This window comes from Manduca sexta, chromosome 27 (genome assembly GCF_014839805.1).
Source record: "Manduca sexta isolate Smith_Timp_Sample1 chromosome 27, JHU_Msex_v1.0, whole genome shotgun sequence".
Classification (NCBI taxonomy): domain Eukaryota; kingdom Metazoa; phylum Arthropoda; class Insecta; order Lepidoptera; family Sphingidae; genus Manduca; species Manduca sexta.
Window position 1 is genome coordinate 8111385 of NC_051141.1, and position 21170 is coordinate 8132554.

General features: G+C 35.3%; 2 protein-coding genes across 4 annotated transcripts; both read right to left on the reverse strand.

The window, feature by feature from the left end:
- Window positions 1-183: 183 nt before the first annotated feature.
- On the reverse strand, window positions 184-15639 carry LOC115441174. The gene is made up of 7 exons (XM_037444165.1): window positions 15480-15639; window positions 14589-14696; window positions 12622-12768; window positions 4348-4401; window positions 3510-3572; window positions 1851-1940; window positions 184-763 (listed from the first exon to the last, which is right to left on the reverse strand). The coding sequence occupies exons 1-7, from the start codon at window positions 15622-15624 to the stop codon at window positions 705-707; spliced, it is 666 nt and encodes a 221-aa protein (XP_037300062.1). The 5' UTR covers window positions 15625-15639; the 3' UTR covers window positions 184-704.
- A 69-nt stretch (window positions 15640-15708) lies between these two features.
- Window positions 15709-18838, reverse strand: LOC115441175. Of its 3 annotated transcripts, XM_037444166.1 has the most exons (7): window positions 18351-18837; window positions 17545-17821; window positions 17342-17453; window positions 17013-17143; window positions 16829-16942; window positions 16643-16732; window positions 15709-16355 (listed from the first exon to the last, which is right to left on the reverse strand). In XM_037444166.1, exons 3-7 carry the CDS (start codon window positions 17391-17393, stop codon window positions 16257-16259), a joined length of 486 nt encoding a protein of 161 aa, XP_037300063.1. In that variant the 5' UTR covers window positions 17394-17453; window positions 17545-17821; window positions 18351-18837; the 3' UTR covers window positions 15709-16256. The 3 variants fall into 3 exon arrangements, with proteins under 3 accessions (XP_037300063.1, XP_030021693.2, XP_030021691.1); XM_030165833.2 differs by lacking the exon at window positions 17545-17821 and having other exon boundaries at window positions 18351-18838; XM_030165831.2 differs by lacking the exons at window positions 17342-17453; window positions 17545-17821; window positions 18351-18837 and adding an exon at window positions 17230-17334.
- Between the last annotated feature and the right edge of the window lie 2332 nt (window positions 18839-21170).

A 21170-nucleotide genomic window follows, 5' to 3' on the forward strand; every position in this document is an offset into this window, starting at 1 on the left:
TCTATGATATTGCATGTTAATAAAGAAGTAGATACGCCATTAGAACGCGCAATCTCTTCAGATTGGGATTTGTCACCTATTCACTACGCGGAAATTAAGTATGTTGGCCTTGTTAGGCCTCGTTTAGGAAAGGCGGGGGGTCTAAATATTTATTGAAAACATACTTAATTTCTTAATTTTTATTTTGTGTCAAAAAATCGCATAAACATGAAGTAAATTTTATCAGGATGCAGTTAAAACTTTTATTATTACGTTGTTATTTGACAAGTTTCTTGAAGAGGGCCTACGCTGTCTCATAGCAAAGTGGGTCAACATACATTTTATCCATAGATCTACCGTTAAGTTATTTTATCAATGTGCGACAAAGGGCATTCTTTGGATTAGTGTAACAAAATGCATGGTTATCAGGATATGGGATAGGAAATTTTGTGCTGCGGCTTAAATGAATTCGAAGAGTTGTTTTCGGAGGATTAAGATGCCACCAACCGTCTTTCACTCCTGGTTTTGCAATTCTATTAGGTAATTTAATAATTTCCAAATGTTTTGGTCGAAAGCTAGAACGGCCAGAACCAAATTCATTAATAAGTTCTGACGCTACTTGAGATATTACAGGATCTGCTGTGGTAATGTCTTCATTAGGACTCGGCAACATCAATTTTAATTTCTGGTTTTCTTCTCCTGAACTTTGAGAAACTTTTTTGGGTTTACCTAGTGAAATTGATTTCGTCTGACTTGAAACTCCTTTGGATTTTTGGCTGGATCGCTGTAAAAATATTGGAGAATATTGCAAAGCAGGTAAGTACCTTCTTAATGCTGCGATAGCTATGTAGAATAGAATAATGGACTAGTGGTCTATCGTCTAGGCCAGGGATGACAAACTTTTAATGGTTACGTGTCATTATTTTGCCCAGTTTTACCTATCTGTGCCATTTTTAGAGACTTTTTATGAAGCAACTATATTTTTATTTCGCATATTATTCGCATACCCGCATTATTTTGTCTTGCCTCCACTGGCCTGCAAGCCAATGGTGCACTATCCCTGGTCTGGGCCTTTTTTATATCTTCAATATTTTTTTGGTTTGTATATAGTATTTTTTGTAGTTTTTTTTTTAATTTTTTGCTAATTTATTATTCATAAAACAAATATAATTCAACCCTTCAACAAAGAAACTCTTGCTCATCCTATTTTATTGAGGAATTGATGCTGCTTCCATGAAGTTTAAGGTCAAACAACAATAATAATAATAATAATATCAGCTCTGTATTATATACTTGCCCACTGCTGAGCACGGGCCTCCTCTACTACTGAAAGGGATTAGGCCTTAGTCCACCACGCTGGCTTAGTGCGGATTGGTAGACTTCACACACCTCGAAATTCCTATAGAGAACTTCTCAGATGCGCAGGTTTCCTCACGATGTTTTCCTTCACCGTTAAAGCGAACGATAAATTCACAAAGAATACACACATGATTTTAGAAAAGTCAGAGGTGTGTGCCCTTGCGATTTGAACCTGCCGACATTCGTCTTGGCAGTCCGTTCCACACCCAACTAGGCTATCGCCGCCAAAACAACAATATTCATCCAAAATACTAAATTTTATAGAGATCTTTTCATAGACAACTCTCCCAGGGCATAAGCCGAATTTTTACGAAGTATAGCAATTATTGAAAGCAATAATCGTATTTCGAATATCAGTTAAAAGACGCGTATACACCTAGGTCAACGACTCACCATTACGCGTGTATTAAACGGGGTTCAACATCGCTATATATGTAGAGCTACTATGTACGAATAGAATATACGTCAACGCACGTATGATTATTGCTAGCAATTGATTTTTCAAGACTCACATGTCGGCATAGTAATTTTTGCTTCCATTGTAGTAAATGTCGTCCCAATAGATGATGTAGTTTTCTTATGTGCCCCAACATCCTTAGTAGCTAAGTATAAAAAAAAATATTAGGTATCTACTTTTTAACTAATACGGATGGATACAGGTTTTTTTAGTAAGTATATAATTAGGTATATAAGTATTAAAATGTACACCTTATGACTTAAAAGCATAAATGGCACTTGTCTAGATTATTAGGTCTAGGTTTTCAGCAGTTACCGATTGGTTAATTGGGATGGATTTGTTAACCAAACGCAACTAAGTAACCTATTTAGATTTAACAACAATCATCGTTATTTTTTTACTTTTTGCTTTGTTATTGTACCTAGAGTTAAAGCTTTTTGGCCTGTACTTGCATTTCATGCGAATTTACTTACCTGAAAGCGCTGAATTCTCTTTTCATTTTTCCTCATAGTTTGCTTAAGTACTTAGTGATAATTTAAACATATAAAACACAAATCGGCTTGCCAGTTTTATGGTCTCTAACTATTTTTCCATTAAAAATATTGGAACAACGATTATTATTGAATGAGCTATTATAGTAACACACTCTCGGGTCGCGTTTGTTTACAAAGAAAACCAGTTCTACATAACTTCTGTGACTATAATATTATGTATGTACTAAGTAATGCATACAGTATTTTATAGCGCCGCCCACTTTTTCTCATCTCAACTAGGGGTGCGTTATTAAAGCACAAAAGAATAGGTATTTATATGGTGACTTTAGAACCTAGAAGCCCTCGACAAATAGGGTTCGATTTCTACATATATTAGCTCACACCTGGTATAATCCGTAAAGTTCCATTTAAGTACATTGCGCCCCTGTATGCGTTTCAGATTGGCCGCCCGGTCCCTTGATCTAACCGGTCGCCAGTAGTAGGTACACCGCCTGACACGTGATTCCGTCCCCTAGTGTTTGTGTTATATCACATCTAGGAATGGGTATTCATTGCATTGCTTATGTGTACATAATATTACCTATAGGTACCTAGTTGCCTACGTAAATATTTCGCGTTCCGGCGTTAACCTTGCATACAGATTCGAACAGATCAACATAATTGCGTCGACTACCGCGGAATGATCATCTCTCACCAGTCAGTACCTACTCTATCTGGATGCCATTGCTCCTCAGGTGCAGTGATGTTACTTTGCAGTGCTTGTGTATAAAAAAAAGGTTTTTAAATTGCCTTGTAAATCAGTAGAGGTGAATTATACAATAGAATTAGAACAATATTTCTATATATTTCTATATTTATATATGCCTACGCATAGACACAACACAGAAATATTGTTATTATATTGTTGTATAGGCGCCGACCACTGTAGACAATAGCGTCTATCCTCTTTGCCGTATTAACATCAACAGCGCACTTGAGAAAATACTGTACCTTGCGTAACATCGTCGATAACATTGATCGAAATAAAAAAGGCTTTTTTTTATACGCGCACCCCAGTGCACCTGATGGTAAGTAGAGTGTGGTCCAATAAAATATGAACTAATGACAGATGATTACCCCTCGGCGGTAGACACAATTATGACGGCCTGTTGGAACGGGATATACAGAGGCTGATTCCGTAACGATAATTATTAATTTCAAGTATTATTGTCTTAAAATACCTGTTTCATTTGGATGGGCTCCAAATGCGTCTTCATAGTTGAACCGTCGAAACTTGTCTAAATCTGTACATACACATTTCTCGGTATGATATTAAGTTTAATGGCAGCGGATCTGTTTAGATCCTGGGCTCATTCCCAGAATAAAAATAGAAACCTAATATAAGTAGGTAAGTATACAAAAAGATATAGTTAAAGGAAGAAGATTTTAAGAAGAAATATGGTATTACGAAAAAACATATTAGGTATGTTTAGGGAATTGGGTTAGTGTTATTACCTTTTTAGATATAATTAAGTGAGGTAGGTTTTGTATCGGACGCCATAGTCTACACCAGAGGAAACCTGCGAGTGGGATACCGGAATCACCCCGGCTCAGCTACTGCAGGGACCTGGAGGAAAGTTGTGAAGGGATATCTAGGGAAGGAAGTGTAGTGAAAGGGTAGGGACTGTCTTAGGAGGGGAGAAGGGTAGAAAATGTTTGCGAGCACTTATAGGCCGCAACAAGTGTCCCCCGTGCATGCTCATGCATTCGGCGTGGATACCGAGCGCACAAAAATTACCTTATGGTATTATTACATCGGTTGTGAATCGAAAATTACTATCTTCTTCGTATATATGTCTTTTCCGTATCGTAAGATTCTAGGATAATCTTGCTATATCTTGGTCAATTTTATCGTAATATATTTACGTAATATATACTTATACTGTACCAACGTATTTTATGAAGAATATTCATTTTAATACACTCGGGAACATTGTATAGTTCCAATAGATTATTTTGTAATTTTATTTTCGACATTTTGCCAAAAATGCCAGGTTTTATGGTATTGAGTAAACGAACCGTAGTAGTAATAATCCAATGGCCTGTTCATGTTTATGTAGCGTCTGTAGTACACTGAAACAGAGATAAAAGTTCATACAGGTGTCCCAGAAAATAGTGTTAAGCAGAAGTCCAGAGACAGAGCACCCTTGGGGTATCCGAAACACCCCCATTTATGTTCCGCGATTATTAGTAGTTTTCGAGTTATGAATATTTTTCTGAATTTTAAAGAATATTCGATTTGAACGATTAAATGTTTTCCTTTTTCAAAAAGTAGAAGACTGCAACTAAATTTTCATTAGTTGTACTTTTTTTGCTAAAAACAATTAGCTTCCTAACTTTAATGAAAATTATGTAAATGTTGGTGTAAAGTGAAAAACTTATGTTCAATGAATTATGACTTAAAGTTTCTTCTTTAAATTAAAAATCTAAACAGGTGACTTCGTGAATCCTTCATTGGGGCTATTTTGGCTAAAATCAGCCTTAAAACACAGCAAGGTGGAAAATTCTGAAAATTTGCCATCACATTACAATTATTTTTTGTGAAGTCTCAGCGTTCCTAAGGTTAATTAGTTTGTTAACTAACCAAAAATGACTGCAAGAAAGCTATGAGTTAAGCATTTGGCATATGTTCAATTAATTTTATGATGATGCATGATACGTTCTCGTAGTTGTTGGGTTATAAAAGTGGGTGCAACTCTTTTAGCAAAATGTACAACTGATGAAAATTTAGTTGCAACAAAAAATCTCGAATAAGTCTTCTACTTTTTGAAAAAGGAAAACATTTAATCGTTCAAATCAAAAATTCAGAAAAATATTCATAACTCATTAACTATGAAAAATCGCGGAACATACATGAGGGTGATTCGGATACCCCAAAGGTGTTCTATACCTGGACCACGGCTTGACACTATTTTCTGGGACACCCTGTATATTATAATATTAAAAAATATAGTTAAATCGCTTAGCAGGCAGGTAAGACATTATAAAATTCTGCAAGCGACTACGCCCCGTGAAAGACAACGCCTAAAGTCACGGTGAGTCTCGAGCAAAAAATGACAATATTTCAATTCAGACTTTGATCTCTCTGTGCGCCATATTTCACCAAATAGCTACCTAAGTATATAATATGATATTCTGAATGTCAAATCATAGGAAACTCCATAAGTAAGATCTTTCACATACATAATATAAATGAGTACTGTAATATGGTTTCACTCAAATACAATTGTATTTCTTTGACAACAGGTAAGCACGCAGTGTCGTTCATTAGGACGCGTCCAATGTTTGTTCTTCAAATAGACGTTAGTCTTATTTTCTCAATGCCCCAGATTAAAAACGAAAGTGAAATAAGTGTATGAAATAAAAACATTAATCTTTGTTAGGTATACAGGTTGTCGTCTAAGTAATGGTTTAAAGAAAATTCGGTGATAGGAAGAGTTATTAACTGACATACACAAAATTTTGTAATCCAGACTTATGGAGGATAGATAGGAGATTTTGTAATCCATATTTAGGAGTTGCAGCATGCTGGTAAGTACGGCCGCTCCCTACTCGACAAAACCTAAAGAAGTGTGGGATTACTTTATATGAGACATACTTAAACTGCTGAATTGCATGCGATGGTATCATTTCATGGTTACTCCAGCTCTAAATCCCTTAAACTAACCAATCTAGAAAATGTCTAGTAACAACGAAACAGATTTATTTACACTTAGGGAACGAATAGTTGAGCAGTACACACCCCTTATGGCAACACAATAAAAAAACCGTGAATTAGCTACCTACACATTTCATACTAAATGTATCTATATCTACTCATAAGAAGTTTTGTCATGAAATGTTTCGAGACTCCCTTAAAAGTTTTAACGCTACTTTTACCTCCAGGGAAAACGTGGAACATCTAAAAATTTAGTTTTAGGTATAAGTACTCTGAAGAAGTTTTGAGACGAAATTTGGGTCTGTCTTTTTTCCATACAATCTTTGAGCTCCCAATTTATTCGTTTAGGGCATTTGTTTTAAAATGTCCTTCCTTATTACTTGTAGGCATCACACAATAACTAAAATATTAGCATTAAGGTCGAATGGTTTTAATCGATGAGCTAACGGGTCAGGATTTTTCTTTTGATATACTTATCTACTTACTTGTATTTTCTTAAATCACTGATATTCAAAAAAAAATTGAAACAATAATATGTATATCGTCGTTGTAGGTGGAGAACTAAATAACTCGGATTTTGGCCATTTTGGACTTTCATCACTTTTGTGTTGCCCAAAACATGGCGCATATTTTGTCCTAACAAGCATTTCATTATCATCCCGTTTCGAAATTATAGCTTTTTTTATGTTAAAAGTGGAGAAATAAATATATTGAAATAATGTATATTTTGTTGTAGAAAAAATAAATAATTAAATAATAAAATCAATAAACTGCGACTTATAATCTATTCAATAGTAACGAAAATAAATAAAATGAATTGTTTAATTCTTCCTCGAGTCTATTGTTTAACAAAATTAATCAAGTGTGTAGAAGAACTAAACAACTTGATTTGTTTAATTTAGACACTGAAAATCCTAATGGACTTAACTTTAATAAACTCTATAATTGTAATTATTTAACCTTATAATTACTTTACCATATGGTTTCTAGTGTAGCAAAACTAAATAACTATACGAGTTATTTAGTTTATTTCAGCAAACTTACAAAACATTGTCGTGGAAGAATTAAATAAGATTTAATTTTTTTATATTTTTTTTCTTCGGGTCAGACTTTTTTTGTTAATACATAATATAATCTATACTATTATATAAAGCTGAAGAGTTTGTTTGTTTGTTTGAACGCGCTAATCTCAGGAACTACCGGTCCAAACCGAAAAATTCTTTTTGCGTTGGATAGCCCTTTGTTCGTGGAGTGCTATAGGCTATATATCATCACGCTATACCCAATAGGAGCGGAGCAGTAATGGCTAATCTTAGAAAATACCGGTCCAAAGTGAAAAAATCTTTTTGCGTTGGATAGCCCTTTGTTCGTGGAGTGCTATAGGCTATATATCATCACGCTATACCCAATAGGAGCGGAGCAGTAATGGCTAATCTCAGGAACTACCGGTCCAAACTGAAAAATTCTTTTTGCGTTGGATAGCTCTTTGTTCGTGGAGTGCTATAGGCTATATATCATCACGCTATACCCAATAGGAGCGGAGCAGTAATGGCTAATCTCAGGAACTACCGGTCCAAACTGAAAAATTATTTTTGGGTTGGATAGCCCTTTGTTCGTGGAGTGCTATAGGCTATATATCATCACGCTATATTCAATAGGAGCGGAGCAGTAATGGCTAATCTCAGGAACTACCGATTCGAACTGAAAAAATATTTTTGGGTTGAATAGTCCTTTGTTCGTGGAGTGCTATAGGCTATATATCATCACGCTATATTCAATAGGAGCGGAGCAGTAATGGCTAATCTCAGGAACTACCGATTCGAACTGAAAAAATATTTTTGGGTTGAATAGTCCTTTGTTTGTGGAGTGCTCAAAGTCATATATCATCACGCTATGACCAATAGGAGCGGAGCAGTAATGGCTAATCTCAGGAACTACCGGTTTCAACTGAAAAATTCGTTTTGTGTTGGATAGCCCTTTATTTGTGGACCGCTATAAGCTATATATCATCACGCTATGACCAATAGGAGCGGAGCAGTAATGAAGCATGTTGCAAAAACGGGAAAAATTATAAGTTTTGAGAGCTTCCGTTGCGTGCGCTGCGTAAACGGTTAAAGTTATGCAACAATGATGTATGACGGGATTGTTCCACTTTAAAAGTTCTAAAAAATATATTATAAAACAAAGTCCCCCGCTGCATCTGTCTGTCTGAACGTGTTAAACTCAAAACTACCCAACGTATTAAGATGAAATTTGGTATGGAGACAGTTTGAGACCCTGGTAAGAACATAGGCTCCCGGGAAACTACTACTTTTATAACGGAAAACTTTAGCCTGAAAAACTTTATAACGCGGGCGGAGCCGCGGGCAAAAGCTAGTAGATAATAAGACCCAAGATATACAGGGTCATTTCGACATTGCGTTACTAAATGAAACCACAGGTTCGTGGTGACCTCTGCTAACACCGTGCAAAAAATTATTCATAAGTAACGAATATTTACGTGAATAATCCCGATTTTAGATTTATGGTTTTTTGATCACGCTGTCTCTTAGCGCGCTTAACTGAAGTGAATGAACTACGTCACAGCTGATGATATTATAACCTATAGGGTTCAGAAGGTCAGCTCACAAATGAACTCCCAATACGTCCACTGACTTGGTTGCAGCAGTTCATTGAGTCAATAATTAATTACTACAAAAATATTTCGTTAATTATAAACGTTATTTTCGTTAATAAAATAGTTTTCTTACCAAAAAAGTTACCTACATAATTACTAAAGTTACAAGATTTAAATCTATTGGTATCGTATTTTTTAGATTCTACATGATATTCCGACATTTATTTTAATTCCAACATTAATATTTCGGTTTGTCATAATACCTAAAAGAAGACTACGTACACATCACCGAACGTCATATTATGCTTTCTGTACCATTTCTTTGCTAGATAGGTACACTATGGCAATGCGTCCGAGTCTTTGACCGAGTCCGAAGAGCGCGGGATTATTCAATACAATAGTCGTACTCTTTCTCGCCTAAACTCGCAGTGTTGTCAGTATAAACTTTTTACCAAAAAGCTTGCTAAAACGACACAGCATTTAAAAAATTCTGATATTAGATTTTTTTTTATTACATGATTTTCTAACAGATTTAACACACAATTGTATTACAAAATAAAATAAGTAATGATTTATGATGAAATGATTAATGAAAATTGTACCTAATTAAAATAATACACAGCAATAATTTAGTATTTTTGAAACATTATTTTAAGTAATAAAGTATAATAGAGATTTTGGATTCAGTGATTCATTTTCAATAGACATACAGGGTATAAAATAAACAAGATATTGCACAATAAGGTAATAAAAAGTTTGGTAACACTGCGAGGGCACGTGTTAGTTGTAAAACTCTGGCTCGTCAAATATCGTGTACCTCCAGACTAGTGTTGCCAGGATCAATTTGTTTAAAATCAAGAAGGTAAACTAAATCGAGATTTAGTGTTGTAGATCGGGACATAAAAAAAGCAAGTATTTTTTTTAAAGTTAAGTTTTATGTATTGCGTTTTACAAAAAATATCACTGCAAGTCATGCTAAAGTTGCGTTTTAATTTGGATTTCTGTTTTGACATCAAAGAACAGATCGCCGGGGAGTCGCATCTCTAAGCAAGAGAATAAAAAAAAAACTGTACCTTCAGCGCTAGTGAGATGATACGTGCTATTTTGGTTGCATTGTCGCACTCAACACAGTGATGAATGCGTAGTTTATTATTTCATAATACTTAATGGTTTTAATAATTTTATTGGTGCAAAACGGGTCACGTCCCAGAACTCTGAAAATCGGGACGTCCCGCGCAAATCGGGACATCAAGCAACATTACTCCAGACCTTGCCGCTACTTTGTGGAATTCACTAAACTCGTGTGTCGCGTCTTGGTCGGTCAGGCACAAAGAAATTTAAAGTGGTCCCCTAAATGCGACCTTAACTCGAATATAATAGAGTCTATGTTTAGAAATATTTTTTGTCATTTTTGAATATTTTACGATCGCGAAGTTGTATCATTGACGCGTACGCGAAACTGAACTAATCACAATCTATTGATTATGTTTCTATCGGAGGCTGTCATTACGATTTTAATGTGGATTTATGAATTTGCGATAGGTACTGAATGGAAAAATCCAATATCATTTTGTCCGGGATTCGATCCCGAGACCTTAGCAAAGCATCCGTACTATAATACAACTGCGGCACCGAGGTAGTCACCAATTAACTGTATTAAAAATACTTTGAAGTATGAAACAACCTTTAAAGGAACAAGCAATCTACAAATCATCATTAGGTATTGGTAAACGCATTTACTATTTTGAATAAATGTTTAGATACCTATTAGACGCCGCGCCGCGCCGTGACGCATCCCGTCGCTCGACATTTTTACCTCAAATTATTACATTACCTAATTATTCTCAAGATAGTAACTTCGTTATTAATTGTTCGTGTGAATTGCCAGACTTGCAGAATGATATTTTATTATTATGAGTGTTATAAATCTAACCGTTGAACGTATTTATTATACCTACTTATCTACTAAAATGGATGAACTACCTACATTAGAATGTGTGTGTTTTGATTTAAAAGAATGACACCACTTTAAAATTACGGAAATCATGTGTTATGTGTACCTAACTTATGCAATTGTGGTTGTTTGATTAGTGTCGTTTGCTTATGATGATAGTTTGAGCATAGAAAATATTGTTCTAATGAAATGTGATGATTAGTGCGTGATGTTTATGTTGGCGTTGGATATCCACCTGCAAGGTGGACAGACGACTTGATAGACGTCACAGGAACATATTGGATGCAGGCAGCTTTCGACAGGTCCATCTGGAAATCTTTAGGGGAGGCCTATGTTCAACAGTGGACTTTATGTAGCTGATGATGATAATGATGTTTAGGTATGTGTCTTTTTGTAACGTTGGCGTAGCGTCTTCACTGCTGGTCTAATTGTTGATTGAGTGATGTGGCACGACACAAAACCCTAGGTAGTTAAAGCGACGACATCAGCTGTTCGGTTGCGGCGCGGCGCGCGCGATTCTGCGAACTACCTTTGCGCTCCGAGTGTGCATCACTCGTTTGTTTGCGTGAACATAATATTATCAATGACTGTGTGCGATGTTGCCGCTCCGACGAATTCTAGTATAGTAGTAGTGACAAAAGGGTGTGTAAAAATAAAATGACTATTTGAATATTTATTTTGTTTGAAAATTTTACTTTTTTGTTTTTGACCTTAGGTTAGAGTAACTTATAGTAAACGGCTTCTTTCAAGATGACTTTCTCGCAGTTAAATTTAAGTCTAGGGTTACAAAATGACCCTGTATAATAATAATAATAATAAGCCCGCAGGGGCGGCTTTGTGGCGAGCCGACGGTGAGTGGCGACACCGCGTTCCCTGATTCCGTGGGGGCTAAATGAGACCCCCTGACCCTTGGCTTGCCTTAACTGGCCGGCTAGGGGTGGAAGTCGCAAGAGCTAAGAACCTCAGCTCCAGGGTGGAAGTGCTCAATCTGCGTAATAGCGAGGAAACCCGCTCCGGGACGCGATAGCGACCCGCGATGGTGAAATCGGTGCACACCTCTCGACACCCTTAAGCCACCCACACCGGTGTTGCGTCCTTGGCTTACGCCACTTATGGGATGCCCATCTAGTGGGTGCAAGTCACCGTCTGCCTTGAATACATAAGATTGAGACATTTTACTTGGCAGGCGTCCCGTTGTCTCAATCAATAGCCCAGCAACCAGTCCAGCTAGATCCCATCCATAGACCCAATATAATTCCCATCTTTTCTGCAATAGTTCCTGCACCTTGCAAGCGCTGTCTTTGGCTGTATTTCCTCCATAAGTACAGACAGAGAGAGTACTCGCAAGGTGTATAAACCCCAACTAGAGTAATGTATCTTAAAGGGGCCTCTACGTGTTGGATCCATGTCCCCACGCAAGCCTTCCAAAAGGACCGGCCTTTATGCCGTGATTTCCCGCAGGAAAGATACAACATAATAATAATAATAATAATATCAGCCCTGTATTATATACTTGCCCACTGCTGAGCACGGGCCTCCTCTACTACTGAGAGGGATTAGGCCTTAGTCCATCACGCTGGCCTAGTGCGGATTGGTAGACTTCACACACCTTCGAAATTCCTATAGAGAACTTCTCAGATGTGCAGGTTTCCTCACGATGTTTTTCCTTCACCGTTAAAGCGAACGATAAATTCACAAAGAATACACACATGATTTTTTAGAAAAGTCAGAGGTGTGTGCCCTTGGGATTTGAACCTGCGGACATTCGTGTCGGCAGACCGTTCCATACCCAACTAGGCTATCGTCGCTTATATAAAAATACCGACGATAAAATTCTTTATAGTTTTTTAGTAATGCTTCAAAATAACGAAAAAAAACAGTTAATCGCGTTTATCTCGAAACTAGAAATTTTGAGTTATTTAGTTCTCCACCTACAGCAACGATATAGGTTAGTATTTTTGTAGCTTGGTTACTCGGTACCACATTGAATAAAGTTACACGCAAACTGGTGATTGCCAAGTGCTTAAAAATAAGCTTGAAAATAATGTTCATAAAGTGTCTTACTCGGAGGATATCTTCTATAGTTCCTTGGATTCGAACGGTAGAAAGGTGGTGGCGACCAGTTGTATGAATTTTTGTCGCTAACGGCGTCCCATGTTGCTGGCGACGATATCGGTTGAGTGAGTGGAACACGGATTGTTGACACATTTCCTGTTACATATTTAAGAGAGTTTGATCTTACTTGCAGGCTAAAGAATTTATTCTCAAAAAAAAGACAACAAAGAAAGGTCACTTAGTACCTGATCTTACTTTAGTAGGGGAGACCGGGTACAAAAGTAACGGCGAGTCTAAAGTAATAATGCCCTTGGTCGAAAGTAACAATGGTTAGGTATCCAATAGCCAAACACCGCTTCGCTGCCATAAAGAGATAGCCGGTGGCGCCCCCCTCACTTGCATTCAGTTGCTGCACGTGCCACGCGCTAGTAGGTTGTATGAGAGGTCGTTAAAAGATTTCACAAATGTGAAATAAGTTTTTTGAGGTTTTCTTATTTAATGTTTTCGTAGTCTTAAAAGGATCATACCAATTTGAATATTCGCATATTAATTCTTAATTGAATGGATTACACCATGTTTTAATTCTTTTTTGTCCAGCACGTTCCGTTTTAAGGCTATATTTCATATTGTAACAAAAATGAGGTCGGGTACAAAAGTAACATAGTCCTATTATGGGTACACAAGTAACATGTTACTTTTGTTCGAGTATTGATTTATTTACTTTATATTTTTATGTGTGTATTGATTTATTTGAACATAATGCCGCAACAACGCATTATAACTACCACACGAGGAACTACTGACACGGAAGTGTACTGAAAAGCGGCAGAAGAGCATTACAAAGATGGCACAAAAATTAGATTCCTGGCAAAAAGATATAATGTTTGTTATGTAACATTATATACATACATCAAAAAAATTAAAGTAGGAAATACAAGCTCAGTTGTAGGCAGACTGTCCAGCGTACACTTAGCGAGGATTTGTCAAAGAAATCATACCGTCAAAGATCCAACTCGCCAGTACCTGGACCTAGCGGGCTACAGCAAGTAAATTCTTCTCAGCCGTTTGATTTTACCCCTAAAACTTTTAGACTACAAGCGGGTCCGAGGACTATAGTAAATAAAGGACGTAAAAAACGTAAATCAGCAATGTTGATAGACACGCACGAAAAAAACGCAATTGAAAAAGAATACCAACAAAGAAATAAAGCCAAGAAAACGGTTTTATAACCTGATAGTGGGAATAGTAAGAGGTAGTTGATATCTAAGAAAGTGAAGGGAAAAGGAAAAAAGACAGAAGGCAGTTAAGGCAAGGAAAATAAATCTGAGGAAGAAGATTGCTTATGTCTCATTTGTTTAGAAATGAGACATAACATAATGTAAAATGTGGTCACCCGTTGAATGCGTTTACGATGATCCAAATTGTGTGTGCCATAATTGTGTGTCTGAGTAAAAGACTAATACTGAATAGTCTGATTGGAAAAAAATATTATCATATAATAATTGATTCCATTACTGAACGGAAGAATAATTTGTTTTGTATTTAAAATATACAATTTTTGAGCATCTATAATGCAAATGTTTATCTGTTTTTTTAATACAAAGTCTTCTAATACATAATTTGCTGATTTAATATGTCACATTATATCCATTACAAACCCCTTTGTCCTGTTACTTTCGACCCACAACGTGTTACTTTCAACCTGCCTACGTGGTCGAAAGTAACAAGAGACGAATTTTTTTGAAGTCTCTGTAATTCATATGACATATACAGTAATAAGGTAAATTCAGATACTAATGTAAAGAATATAAACGAAATGTATAAATAGCTATATTCATTTCATTAAAATGATTACATCTAACCAGAAACCAAGGTAAAAGTACAAAATGTTACGTTTGTACCCGATCTCCCCTATACACTAATCCACTTTATATCTTATATCTATGGGCAGTATTAAGTTGGTATTACCTACTTACTTATCGGTGTAGTGTTTGTCGCTATAGTTGTAGGACACGTCGATAATTCTGCAGTAGTATCAGAGCCCGCACGAAGATCTCCATTTTCTTTTAAAACTTTGACGTATGCTATGAATCAGTTCGTAAACATTATTTTGAACAATAATATTACGCAGGTAAATACTTACGTTTAACGCAATCGATGTTTACTAATCTATGCCAATGAACAGTAAGCTATTGAAATAATTTCGATAATATTTAACACATGGTATGTCTCAGTGATTTAGCTGCATTAGATCCATGTCGAACAATGTGACATTGGAGCGCGCAAAGTGAGACTGAAGTATTAGTCCGGAGTCTGTAGCTGTACTCGGTAAATATAAATAACGTCGCCCACTATAACATGGTCCTAACATAATAATATAAGCCTTGTATTATATGCTGTCCCACTGTTGGGCACGGGCCTCCTCTACTACTAACATAGCTTATGAAATAGCGTTATACCTCTACATATTCATGAAAAGGGAAAAAATAAGTGACACTATGTCTATTATGTAGCAGGTAGAGGCGGTGTGGCTGAAGATAACTAGATCTCTAGCATAGTCTAACTTGCTAAAATCGTAATAACTCTCTACTAAGTAAACCTTGAATAATTTGAAATTTTCTTATTGCGTATTTCCATCGAAATAATGGTCAATAATTTTTTTACCAACACGCTGTCAATAAAACGTTACGATATAGTGTACCTACACTAGGATTTATTAGGCTAGTGAATAAGTATGTAGGTACCTAGTGAGTAAACTAATCAACGCGCGTTGTGATAAAAAATGCTTTTAGATTTTTACAAAAAAGAAAGTAGAAGCAGTTGCCATATGTAGCTCGAGCTGGACTAACAAATCAAATTAAATCAACCTGATTTCAGGATGTCCACCAATAGTAATGCGTCTTTCAGCGCACTGTCTTCATCGGAATCTATAGCGTCGGAGACATCACCATCCCCGTCTCGGACAAATGATAATAATGTCACAGAAATCATAACACTAATCCCATGTACCATGACTGAGGCATTGCTTCGATGTGTACTTACACAATAGCATTTTATGGTTTTACTCAAATATATTTACGAGAAAACACAAAACTATAAACTTTAATATTTATTATTACTTTACCAAGCTACCTTTTATACATTTGACTTAGGTAGGTAAGCATTTAAGTTTCTATATAGGTAGACACTTACCTACTTACTTATGTCTGGATATCACAAATCATTTTTAATAACGAAAATTGTTATAAATAAATCTTCATTAGTAAAGTTGCAAAAAAATGGACTATCAAAAGTGTGTAATAATAGTAATGACTTAAAATAGGTAAAATAATTAAATTTTTTGTTTGAAGATAATGCTATCTAAAAATAAATTAACAATTTTGTTTTCTTATTAATATGACCAAGCTAAAAATATAAAACATTTTTTTTCTGATGCTATTATACTTTATCGACTTCCCTATATCTACGTTATAGAGGTCTTATTTGATCATTATGAATCTGAATCGAAAAACGAAACTTCAATCGGGCACTAGAAACCATTAAGCCAAATAATGTAGAGTCATTGTTGTGAAATTTATAGGTATGTATTTACAAAATTATTGATTATTAAACTTATAGATATTGCGTGCCACAATTCTAGTGCATTATTTCTGTGACTCTCCAGGCTCGTCTTGCCAAAACTTGCTTACGTCGTTGTATGGTGATTGCAGTTCTGCTACATCAGTTGATATTTTTTCTTCAACCTGTATATTATAAGTATATGTAAATAATTATTTGCCTATATAGGTAGGTACCTAGTATGAATTTCCGTACCAATGATCCGCACATCCATTTAAAAATAATTTAAATTAAGTTTTAATATGCAGTTAAATATTTTTCTGTGACAAATAATTATGTCCAGAAATTTTATTTAATAATAGTTTAAATTTATAAATACGTTCAATCGTAATCCTACGTCTTACGCAGATTTTTTAAACTGAAACACTAGATAATAACATTATTACAGCAGAAGTTTAAACTTCAGACCCACCTTTATAGTGCGTCGCGGCACATGACCGTTTTTCCTCAAAGCAACAAGAGTAACAGGTCGCGGTCGCCACTCAAATGGTTCGAAATAACCCTAACAAAAATAAAAAAGTACATTAAATTTAAATAAAACGAGGCATAGCATAGGATTATTTATGAACTTATAACATATAAATAAATAAAAAAATACCTTATTGAAATAAGGGTTAAAATCCAAAGAAAGAGTTTTGGCAAGTTTGGTCAGAGAATGAGGAATTGTAATGAGCGCTCTACGCGTACCGAACTCATCCCGCAAATTAGAGTCCTGCAAAAATAGTTAATAGAGGTTCTGATATTATTGTTAAACAACATATATAAGTGATGATATTACATACATAGGAATTTGGTCGGTAAACCCATAAAGAATTCAGATTGGAATTTACATGGTACCGAGGAGTACTAGTGACAGAAGGATCATATACTATTTTGGGAGTTGTTTTCGATATGTTTTTTGGTTCCTTCGTAGCTGCAATGAAATAGATATTAATTACTTAGAAAATGCATATTCGTTTACAGATAACGATTATTTTCAAATATTCACTGTATGTTTACTTTCAGTTGAAACAAGATATAATAGGAGAGGGAACACCATGAACATAAAATTAACTTCCATTTTTGTTTTTACACTACAGACACCTCGTAGAACAGTAAAGTTGAAACTAACTAGTCTTGCGTATTTTATGCGAGTTTATACGCGTCTGGTCATGGATTTCCATGAAGAAACTGTTTGTTTTTCTACCGCAAGCATCGATTTCCACTTAAGCTTTCCAAGAATGCTGTAAACACAATCAACAATGTTTCAGATGACACAGTTATTACAGAGTTGCTGCTCTATACGTTCTATTAATGATAAAATAATGTGCCTACCTATGACCTGTTTATTTAGAGAGTTCTAGGCTGTTTACACAGACGGTAACCTAGATAGACTCGAAATCATGCAAATCGTCAGTGTTGTAGATAGCGCAGGGCGGTCGCGCGCATGGGCGGCGTTGTTCCTCTCGCTCATTGGGAGCGCAGCGCCCCGCTACACACGTCCTCCGCCTTACAGTACTACCCTCACCGCAGGTTACTGAACAATCACTCCATTTACTCCATCGACTCCACATCTTGCGCATTTTTAAGGATTCCACATCATCGACCTTGTCTTTAGAGTTAAAGGCAAATGTTCTAAAATTATGTTACAACATACTCATAGCTAAAACAGTTAGTCTAGCTGCTACCAGTTATTGATAGGTAAAACTAAGGTAATATGTATGTCGTACAAGTAGAAAAAGAAAGTACTGGACTCTGTGGCCTGTACGCTGTGTAACTATGTCTTCAACAGTTAAAGTAGAACTAATTAAATATCTACATAAGTAATAATAAATTTATGACAGCCTAGGTGGTGTAATTGTATTATCACTGTTATATGTTGTTTTATTTAGGTATAACGGCCGGGGCCGTGTCTCGGATTAGATCGGATAAGTGATATTAGATTTTCTGCTTTTTATCATGAAAAAATTATGAAAAATAAAAGGCTAAATAAATACGTAAATGTCATTTTTACCTCAAAATCCGATCATATTTGTATATCATAAATGAACAATAAGAAAATTAATTATTTATCAATACCAGTATACTTATATCAATAAAATAAATAAAACCTAGGTACTCAAAAAATGTTTTCTTATCACCTGCAGCTTTAAAGTATATTTTCTTATTTTTAGGCACTTTCGTATAAGAAAGGAACTGCTTTTTATGAATTCCGGCACTAGTTTTCTTATGTTCTTCAACAACAATATCAATAAGCTCCACAGGGTCTAATGTAAGTCTGTCATCATTTCTATTGCAATCATTTTTAATAACAGTTGCGCCGACCCCGACGATTAATGTGATTGTATATTTTAAAATAATATAGGAAACCATGTTTAAAAATCACCTTAAAGCAGTAAATACAAAGAGAATTATAATAAAATATTTGAGTTTAAGCCTCAAATAGCAAAAATAGATAGACCTATTCAAAGAGTATAAAGGAAAGTATAAAGCAGTATAAAGCAAAGAGAATTATAATAGTATAAAGTGGTATAAAGATAAAGACACCGAATTCTGTCTTTCATAGTACAGTGATTAAATAGGTTGAAACAATAGTGTTTACAAATGAAATTTAATTAAGAAAAATAATACATACAATTAACAGAAATAAAAGATCTATATATAAGTATCCTTACATACATAATATTATAAGACACAGACCTCGACCCCACCGCGTCTGCCTGACCGCTTGAACGTGCTGAACACAAAAACTACCGAACGGAGTTTGATTAAATTTGGTATAATGATGGTTTGAGAATCTGGGAAGGTCATAGGCTAATTTTATCTTGGAAAATAATATAGCGAGTCACATCCTGAAAAAATCTTTCACGCGGACGAAGCCACGAGCAAAACTAGTATACTAAAAATCAGTTAACCAGCATACCGCTTGCTTTCCCAAACGGTCTGATTTGTTTACCTATTAATAATAGCAAGATCTCTCGAAGTTTGAAATATAAGGCATGGCGTGGCATTACATTACGTCAGTCTGAGCTCACTGGTGGTAGGTGTCTCACATGTAAGAGTCCGCCTGGGTAGATACCACCGCAATGACTATTTCTGCCACCAAGCAGCAATGTGTAGTCACTCTTATGTTCCAGTATGAAGGACTTTGTAAAATGTAGCTAGTGTAAGACTTAACATCTTATGGCTCAAGATGGCGAGCGCAGTGGAATACCAAACAATACTTTATAATTCAAGGTAGGTATTAGATGGTGTCTCGGGGTAGACAGTGTATGCAATGATTAGGGAAATAAGATTTAAAAATCTGACCCACTCTGAATCACAATAACCTTGAAGCCTGTTTTCTGTAAAATAATGGTATCGTCCCAATTAAATCGGGCCATTTTAATTATAGACAAAGTCTATAACGTCATTGCCTTACCTTCCTACAGACCGAAATAATACAAGAAATTAAGAAATTAATTTTGTAAATATGATAACATAAAAACTGTAAAAATTTCAACAGTAGGTTTCTTCTTGTATCTACCTATAAAGCTTAAGTGGTGTAGAGAGACACCAGATAATTTTATCTACAGAACGGGTAGATTATCTGAACAAAGGTATTGTGGTAATTTTACTGTAGCTGATGGAAACCAAATTTGTTTGTTAGCCACACTAACAAAATGGCACATAAAAACGGCGCACTATTTGCTATAGTCCGCCGTTTTTATGTGCATATAATTACAAATTGGCTCGAAGAAGGAATAAAAAGATGCAGCATACATTCGTTAGAAAAGGATATATATACATCGACAGTTACGTAACAACGTTAGTGCCTCTCATTGGCTGTCAAGTCGGGCAATTACCTTACTTTCATCTTGCCAGTATTGACCTCGGACAACGTATCTATGTAATAAAAACATCTTAGATATTAAGAGATATTATAAACCAAGTTGAATTGATTTCTACATACTGCTATTGTCTTTATAACCTACGAAGATATTAAGTATCTCTAAATTTAATCAAATTTACGTGTGTCAGGTTGATAAGTAAAGGTTGGTAATTACTACCGTTTCTTCTCCATTTTTAATGCAGTTACATGAAAATCGTACACACACATGCCTGTCGTATGCGTAATGTGGTAGATCACGTTTGCGGTGGTGCTACGGCAGGTGCCACCGCAATGTCTATTTCTGACGTGACGCATCACTGTACAAGCCCTGTTGTGCTCCGGTTAAAGACACTGTAGCCTGTTTTTTTTGGACTGACATTTGGGTGGGAGTGGGTATTAGTGTTACTACTGTTTATGGGCGTTCTTGGCTCGTGACACAATCACGCGAACCACTCGTCATCTCACCACACAGTTCTTTCAAAAATGTAGGTACACTTATTAATATCTTTGACGATGGATAATATAACTGTTGGTTAAATATCTTTTTTTTTTAATTATCACGTTTCATTAAATCGGTATTAACAATATATTCATTTTTCCAATATAAATAAAATATGTAGTTACGACTTTAATTGCAACTCATTAATAATTAAGTCTGAATTAATAATATAACTAATTCATGAATTAAAAGAATAATACAAAATGACATACTTTTAATGCATTTATTTTTATAGGTACATACATAATATTCATTTAATTAAAGTATATAATATAATAGATACATACAAACATTTCAAACTTTAATGATGTTTAAAGGGTCGGTTTTACACATTTTTCTTCTAACGTATTGAAGACAAATTTTTTATTTAATATTTAATTAATTAACTAGCTACAAACTATTTTTCATTGGCATAAAGCGAACTGAGTATTTACATATAAAACGAAATTTAGTTAATAATTATATAAAACGCAATATATTCGATTAATAAATTACATCTCAGGTATAATTCATCAACAATAAATACCATTATAGTGTATTTATATTGAACAAACATATTTATTAAAAAAAAAACTTGCCTGCGGCGTCTTC